The 9000-nt window shown below is 42.9% G+C and overlaps 1 protein-coding gene across 1 annotated transcript in view; it reads right to left on the reverse strand.

The window, feature by feature from the left end:
- The window catches only part of TCF7L2 (transcription factor 7-like 2 (T-cell specific, HMG-box)), a 116953-nt gene extending 111030 nt beyond the window's left edge, over nt 1–5923 (reverse strand). Inside the window, exon 1 of the mRNA XM_009326050.1 lies at nt 5827–5923. Within this exon, the coding sequence (XP_009324325.1) occupies nt 5827–5919 (93 nt within the window). The 5' untranslated portion in view covers nt 5920–5923. The remainder of the gene's footprint in view (nt 1–5826) is intronic.
- Nucleotides 5924–9000: the final 3077 nt, after the last annotated feature.

Here is a 9000-nt window from a genome sequence, read left to right on the forward strand (position 1 = left end):
ACATTTCCCCAGTCTCGACGTTGAAGCAGGGGGGTTACCTCCAGTACCTAAATAAGGTCTGTAGAGGACAGATATTGTGCCACAGAGTAAACACAACAGCATGAAGCAGTCCCCTGAAGTCTGAACTATTTTGCAAACATAAAAAATTACCAAGTTAATTACTTTTTAGGAGTCCACATTTCTTGTGCTCTACACAAACCAAGCACTAGGGTTCCCATTCATATTTAGTGGGTATTGAATATAATGTGTGTGTTTGATAGGAATCCATCCAAAATAATTTTATTGGGCTGCTGGTAGATGAATTCTATACTTAGCCCTAAACATTCAGGTTCGAACACAGATTTTTTTAAAGACAACCCTTCCCAACAAAAAATCAAAAGGAATTAGTGGTGAAAGATTTAGCCACAAAATTCTCAGCAAGTTTAATTTGTTCTGTGGCTTAATTCCATGCAGCTCCGAAAATTCAGGACAAGATGTTTGCACACTTTTGGGCATGTATTAATGAAACATTTTGTTTACTTTACAACAGCCAGAGCAATCAGCCAAATAAAGTATAGAGCATTTAAAAAGGAGAGAGTCACTACAGAAGCTTTCCAATTAAGTCTGCACGGATATTTCTGCAGTGTGAGTCTCAGGGATCTGTGTGTTGGGTCCGTGCACCAAGGTGTGACCTACCTGCCATCAGGGACTGTTAGGGTACCAGTACAGCTCAGACACACAGCCCTCTCCTCCTCCCCATGCACGTGCCCCTCTCAATACCAGGCACTGACATGAATGATGCCCAACTCCTTCCCCCCACACCACCACCACGTTCCTGCAGCTCTCAACACAGTCTGCATACTCAGAGGATTGCCCTGCAGATCTCCAGGGAAAAGGGTGTCCCATCATGGGCACACGCAGCCTGAAATCCAAGAACATCTCAAGAGGTTACTGCAGAGGAAGAACAACCTCTCTACAACAAATATTAAAGACACAAAGCAAGAACTTTAAAAGCCCTCTTGCGGCACTGCGAGTGGAAGTTGCAAGATCATACTTCCAGACGGCTCCATACATAAAGGACCGCACATATGTCTAGATGCACCCCACTTCTGGCCTGTTTGAAGGGACACTGTAGATGAATTTTACAATCTAGCTAAGATAAACCTCATGATTACTTGTAGGTATTTTTCTTTTCTTTCAAAGTACGTAAGTGCAAACCACACAAGACAAAGAAATTAGGGACCAGGCAGGGCAGGCTGCACAGCTTCAACTCTAACCACTCTGGGAAACAACTCCTGATCCCTCCAAACCACCCAGAGGTCCCAGACACCCGCTGTCCACGCACATCCAAGAGGCTGAGAACAGACAATACATTTCAGATGGTTTTGCCTTCAGTTTTGCTTGTCATATTATGTTTTGAAAACACAATTTTACCTCCTTAAGCAAAAAAAAAAGGGGGGGGGGGAGGAATCAGATACACTACTGCACAGTGATTCTTTGTTCTTGGGGATTCAGTCTACTTTATGGCTGTGTTCATCACATATTAGAAAACCCAGGCCAAATAGTACTAGAAGTCCTCCCCCAAGGTAACATTTACATTTACTTCAAAAGGCCTCCCTGCAGAAGAAAATGCAGGAATTTTTTAAACCTTTAACTGTTTTGTAAGAAATGTACTGTATCAAACCACCACCATTTTGGGTTCTGAATGTTTTTGCCTGGTACAAAGGAAGCTAAAAAAGCAAGTCTCTGTACAGCCGAGACAGCAGGAGGCAGGAACCTGGGACCAGTCTTTCACCCATACTCCTGCCCAAAACAGGGTATGGCTGAGTCAGAGTATTTACGTTGCAGAGAACAGGGAAGAACAGCACTGTTTTTCTCCTTAAGGTTGTAGGAACGCATGCATAGATAAAAAAGGTTTTAAAGGAGCTTGCTTTCTGCAGTGAGTAGATTTTGGAGATCCTTGTGCAGACATACCATGCTCATTTTCACTTGCCTGCCCACACTGCAACAGAAAATTTTCATGTGAGAATCCCATACCTAGGGCACCCAGATCTCATCCTTACCACCATGCTGGCAGCCCATGCGTGGAGCAGACCAGCTGCATGTTGAACATGGGATTTCAGGACAACTACCATCCTACCCGCTTAGAGGAGCATCTAAGGCACCCAGCTGGGGTCTGCTTTGCACCCAAAAACTTCCTGCTAGAACTGTTTTACAAAGTCTTAATACCTTCAATGAAATTGAAAGTCAGGAAAGAAGAGGGAAATAACCATAAAAATCCTTTAAAAAATCCCAGCCTCATAATAGTACTATCCACAGGCTGAATTCAAAATTTTGACCTAGCAAGCTTAATAGCATACTATTAAAACGATTTTTCCCCCAGTTTTCTTTCACCTTTGGACACAGATAAGCAGCATGACTGTGCCAGAGCAAGATGCAAGAGTCTTACAAGACGAGTGAAGCACCTAAATGCAAATAAATGCATTGGTCTTAAATGGAGCCTCATGCTGTACCTTCCTCAAGACATGCTGAACATAATTTCAGTTTAATATTCTGTTTCTCATTATGGGCCTTGGAGACTCTCTCAAGCACCATGAAAAGCAGTATTAACCCAGCGCTCAGCACTGGGGGCAATCCAGCCAAATTATTCATGCTGGTCTTTTGCTTCGATTTTTGTAGTCTTAACTTAATGTTCCTAAACAAATCTGAACGGAGGATGGCTGACAAATAGTACAGACTTTACTTAAAACATTAGAGTCGGCCATGTTCTGCAGCCTTCAGTCATTAAGCTAAAAACTCACACTGAAGCCAAGGGGAGTTTCATCAGAGCTGGGCATAAAGGCTGCAGCCCTGACACAGAGCTCATGGTAGTCACAGCCAAGCACTGAGAAGCAAGAACATTAAAAAAGAAAAAGGAAAGGAAAGGGGGGGGGGGGGGGGGGGGGAAAAAAGGAAAAAAGAAAAAAAAAGAAGGGAAAAAAAAAAGAAGGGGGGGTAAAAAACCAACCCCCCCACGCTCCTCTCTTTGTAACCCAGCTATAAAGATTAGCCTCAAATCCTGATTTCAGAGATAGGACAAAGATAAGAAATTATTAGCGAAAAATTAGGTGTTAGCATTTTCAGACAGATCTTCAGGGCAGCACAACTGATTTCAAGATGAAAAACTGGCATAGGTACACTTGGCGGGTAGACAAGACACAGCAATGTGGGTGGAGAACCAGTGTCTCTCCCTATACATTACACTTGCACAGAAACATCAGCATGTCCATGAAATACCCCTCATTGTTCCATAAAAAGATTAATCACGTTTTCACGTATGCAGAAATGGGTGTAGAGCCTGCTGCAAGAGCAGCCAGGTCCCAGGTGCAGGCACAGCAGTGACGAACGGGGACACCAGATAAGCCTGACACATCCCAGGCCAACCAGCATCTGCAGCCACTTCATCTCCCCTGAATGCCGTTACCCGCTCTAACTTTATTTACCAAAAATAAGACCAATTTTACTCCACAGAATGAATGTGGCCTGGGGCAGATGCCAGGAAAAAGGGTGGGAGAAGCTGCCCCTTATTTATTTATTTTAACAGAATAAGGCAAAACAGTTCGCTGCTAGAAATAAACATTTAACCTTGCAGGACCACCCCCCTCCCAAAAACCCCACTGCTTCCCCCCCCTCACTCCCTCCTCCTTCTCCCCCTCCAACATTGTAAGTAGCACAAAAGATCACATTACAAATGCCAGCTGTGGCTCTTTTGGAAGGTGGCCTCCATCTCAGAGGTAGTATATATTCCTCACAGCCTAAGTGGTTGCTATGGTAAATATGCTTTTTATTGAATAGCAGAGTGAAACAGCTTTTAAAGAGACCCATAAGAACCCCATAAATGGTCAAAATAGAAGGCAGATCAACCTCAGCCTCCCTGGAAACAGGTTTCTCTTTATTTTCCAAAATGATCATGATTTTTGATCCCTTTTTTGTGTGTGTGTTTGTGTTGTCCACTCGCCTCCACCTCACCCACACCTGGGTGGAGGGAGGGGCTGGAGAGGGCTGGGGGAGCCAGGATCCCAACCACCCCCCAGCTGGCCTTGAAAGGCACGCGCCCACTCTCTTACGTGGCAGGAAGCTTTTGGGACAGCAGATACTCAGCACTGCTAAGCACAGGTGATCCCCAGCAAAGCTACCCACGAATGTCAGCCTGCCCTCCCAGGCTGCAACCAGCCAGGAGAAACCTCCTGCTCCCTTGCTATCACCTCCCACAAGACTGACACTGCTCTGCCGTGCTGGCCCCAGAGCCCCAGGAACACTCCCGTCCCCCATGCCGGTCCTCCAGCACGGCAGTAAAATCAGAATTAAAATAAGGAAGTTACTCTGGTTCATTTCTTATGAAGAATAAGATGACGGCAGGATTTGATGGCTGTAGATTTCTAAATAACCAGCCAAACACTTCTCCTCTGATCTCTTCCTCCAGTGGCAGCCCAAGTGGACAGGAAGGAAAAACAAAGTCATCTGAAAAAGTGAAGCAACCAGCACTAGGTATCGACTAAGCAAATACCAGTCCTGTGCCCATCACTCTCTGCTGTACTGAGGGATGGTTTAGAAGCTATGGACTGTAAAAGATAAGAAACCTTTTTTCTTTTTAAATAAAAAACTAAGACATAGCAAAGGGCTGAAATTTCTCAAGTTAAAGAGACAACAAGAGAATAAGAAGCTCCTCAAAAATGTTTAGTATGATTTTAGATTTCTAGCAAAACAAATGTGCACCTTGGATGATCTACCAGCTACGTCAGCTTTAGACTGTATAACAGAAGACAAAGAACAAGCAACGTTTCTTTTCCTGGGATTCACCTTGTCATCCATTGGTTATAAAAAAGTTTAAAAAAAAAAAAAATCATGTAAAACTTGATGATAAAGTATTTCAGAAGAAACATTCTACTGCGTGCCATCTTCTCCAGAGGTAAATTTCTCAGATGAACGCTCAGAGCTAAGATGATCTTTAACATTAGTTGGCACTGACACTGGCTATGGGTGAGGATGGGCCAGTGCATACCACCCCTCTTGCATAACACCATATAAGCAGTTTCCTTTTAGACCTCTATGGATGCTATTTTAGAAAGTAAAATACAACCCCAAACCCCTCTCATGCAAATTTGTATTGAACATTTCAAACTCAACATTGTTTTAACAATAGAAGCAAGAAAATTTAACCGAGAACTGGAAAGTTAATTAAAAAAAAAGCCATTTTTAGCAATGCTACTTATTATAAAGAGATTTTTATGTTTTGCAGGTAAGTAGTAAACATTTGCTAACACCTTTTATACTAAATGAGAAGTCATCACAACACAAAGGGACATGTGCTCTGTTGAGCTTTCACCCAGGTAAAATGCTGACCAACTCACAAACTTTCATTCAAGATTTTGCAGTAAGAAAAGATTTTTTTAGTAAATGCCATAGAACAGGCTTGGTTTTTATTTTTTTAATGCTCTCCAAAAGTGTCTCTTCATTCTCTTCAGTTCAACATTGTCAGATGTGTAAACCAGCCTGATTGGACTTCATTGCTACTAAATAATTCTGCAGTGTGTAAATTTAGAGCATTTTCAACTCTCTGCTCTCCTACGAGGCACATGAATGATAATTTCATAAACAGCCCAGCAAATGTATTCCCTCCTTTTACCATGGGCTCGTTAAGGTTTTTGTTTGTTTTGAAGTATTTCTCTTTTGGTTTGTGTAAAAGAAAACTGATGACAACCAATGCCATTAATGTCAAATGCCTTTTTTTTCTTTTTTCTTTCTTTTTTTTTCTTTTTTTCTTTTTTTTAAAAAACAAAGGTAGAACATCTTTCTGCGTTTACTTACAACAATGTGTGCTGGAGATGGAGACCTAGCATCCTTGAGGGCTTGTCTACTCTGAAGGCTCCCTGCCTGAACATCAAGCAGTGGCCATTTCATCTGCAGATACTGGATGGAGGAAACAAAAATGGGGAAAGAAAAATGAGTTCAGAAAAGAAAGGCAAAAAAATAACAAATCTTAGGTAACATGGGTAAAACGATATAAATTAAAACTTATGCAAGGAACTGAAACAAAAATTAAGACGACTTTGCATGTTTGTGGAGACAAAATCTGTGCAGAACACTACAATTTCATACCACCACATTACAGTTCAGGAATAAGAAAATAAAGTAGATTGCAAAGACAGTATTACATTGATTTTATTAAGCATAGCAAATCTAGAAGAATAAAACCCACACAGAAACAAAATACCAAAACCATGGAGAGGATGGGACAAGGGAGAGGGAAGGTGGATTATCAGTCTCAGGAGAGCGAAAACACGTATCGTGGGTTAAGAATATGATCTCATTATTTAATGGATCATCTGTCAGCCTTCTTTCAACAAACGCACCATGTCAACTCCTCCAGCTTCCCAGTGCTGTACGAGCCCTAAAGGCAGAGGTCTACCCCAAAAAGACCCAGTACTGCTGGGTCTTAGCATCTGTTTTCTCTACTTTTCACCATTTCTGGAAGTCACCATGGATTATTTTCTTCTTGCTCATCATCACCAGGAGAGAAATCTTCTGTCGAACAACCCTTAAGGGACTTACACAGTGTAACTTATTCAATTACAAGGCCAAACTTAATAAGCTCTCCCGTTGATGATGTCCAAGACAGAGTACAGCCGGGTGCACTCAGGCTCAGCTGCACAGGCACTCGGGGGTAGCCGCAACTTCTTTATGTCACTGGCATCGGCAGATAGGCTGAATATATGGAGGCAGCGAGTCTGCAGCGTAAGGAGGTGTTGATTCAAAAGCAAAAAAAGTTTAACTACACTTCAAGAAGGAGCAGAATGTTCCCACGGATTTAACCAGCATCAAATATCGACTAAAACGTCTGCTCTCAGGCATGCGTGTCCTCTTGCTAAACTTGCTGGAGGTGCCATTGCACCCCAGACGGATCCCATAGGAGAGCTCGAGGCTTCCACCAAACAGGTGAAGTCTCAAGCTGGTACTCAGAATCACTGCATCAGAAGTGCTTGATTCTGACCAAAAGCAGCCCTGCAGAGAAATTAGTTAGCCCAAATACACTTCCACGCAGTACATATACATATAAATATAATTTCAGCCCGAGCTTTTCTCTCCGCGTGGTGCTACACTGTACCAATTAGGCCTAATGGTTAATACATGATCTCTAAAAACCCTATATTGTGCTGGAAGAAATGTATACTGCCACATACCTTCAGCCCCCTCCCAGAACTAAAAGCAGCTGTATGCATAGATCAGGCCACTGCAGAAGATCCTATTTAGCCCTAGACTCTGGTTGACCTAACAGATCTATTCCTAGAAAATATCTAGAGAAATAATTATGTTTACCCATTCCTTTTTTTTTTTTTTTTTTTTGAGTAATCTTGAAGGAGAACCACACACAAACAACCCCCTCCACCCTAGGCGAACAACGGAAGCCATATCTAAATCTCCACGAAGGAAGGAAGGAGATCTGGTTCCATGCTTTCAGCACATCACTATCACATTTGCCTACGTATGCAAAACATTTGCTAGCATGCAAGGCCTGTTTGCTGCAAGACCCTGGGCATCGAGGTGACCAGAAGCAGGAGTCAGCAGGAGGATGCATTACCGATTCCCATCGCTTGGAGGGACTGAGATTTCTGAGTTACTGGAATGCAAATAAACAAACCCATACTCTGGATTTGTGCCCCATATGAGTTCCTCAAGTTCCAAGAAGTCTTGTTTTTATTCATCTTCACATTTGGGATTTGTGCAATGTGGACCAGAATGTTTCAGCACTTCTTAAAAATAAGAAATAAAACCCAAACAAACCAGAACTAGTCTACTGTAAGTGGCATTTCTAACTCTTACGACTCAATTGTAAGGCTCCAGATATTTGATCACTTGTATCAAATCCCTGCTCTTCAATATAGGTGACCACAACATAAATTTTAAAGTTGAGATGATGTTAAAGTAACTTTCTAACCCTTTGTGGTTTCAAAAAAGTGCTTAAAAATGCAACCCAAGTGCACAGAAAATGAACCCAAAACCTAAGCCAACTGAGAGCTGCTTAACTTCAGGGGAAATTTGATACATTTCAGATTTGTGGATGGCACTATTAAACAAGTCAACTGCTACAGCTTTAGAAGCCCATCAGTTGTCTTAGACAACTGTGTCTGTAACACCGCTACATAAAGGGGCACATGAATTTGCAGAAAGGTTCCTGATGGGTCGCAGCTACTACCAGCTTCCCCAGGTTTTTCAGCCAGCTAGTGAAGTATTTTTCCCTTCTTCCAAGGAAAACGTCCTCACAGGACGCGTGCCTCACAGTACACGACTCTGTTTCAAACTCCACAACCATTTCAGAGACTGAGAAGTTACCGCTACCACAGCTAAAGTGCTTACAAGAACCTGCCAGCTCAACCAGTGGCGTGTCAGGAAACGGCCACTAAGCCATTACCCACCAAAATAAAACAGCCACCCTCATTTTTCCATGACCACTCCACGGTCATGAGCAACCCTGGAATATTCCTACAACCATGACAACCCATGAAGGAGTCAGCGGCTGTCCTAAGACAGGCCAAGAAATGCGTGGGCTTCTCTGAGACTGCCCCAAGGGCAAACTGAGAGGCACTGACACAGCAGCATGAGCAAGCTCACATCAGACCCCGTCCAGTCAGTAATTATTGCAGGGATTACGAAGCCTTCAGGACTGTCAGTTCTGCTGGTTTTTATTAGCAATAAATTCCCTTAGAAGAAACAGAGCAAGAAGGTATGGATGCTCCTGCTCCACCTCGATCTCACAAGAGCCCACACTTTCAGCATGGGTGCTCCCACACCAGGCTGACCAGCCTAAGTGCAAGATGGAAATTTCAGAAGATCTTACTGCTGCTTTGCTTTTCTGCTTTTAAAACCCTTAGTTTGGACTCTCAGTAAAGTCCTCCTCTTACCCACCCCTGCCAAAGAGCATCCAAGAAGTCTTGGAGAAGCCAAAGCTGCTTCTCCTCTTGGACATGCACTGGGAGCACAGCA

Source organism: Pygoscelis adeliae, unplaced genomic scaffold (genome assembly GCF_000699105.1).
Source record: "Pygoscelis adeliae isolate BGI_AS28 unplaced genomic scaffold, ASM69910v1 Scaffold4, whole genome shotgun sequence".
Classification (NCBI taxonomy): domain Eukaryota; kingdom Metazoa; phylum Chordata; class Aves; order Sphenisciformes; family Spheniscidae; genus Pygoscelis; species Pygoscelis adeliae.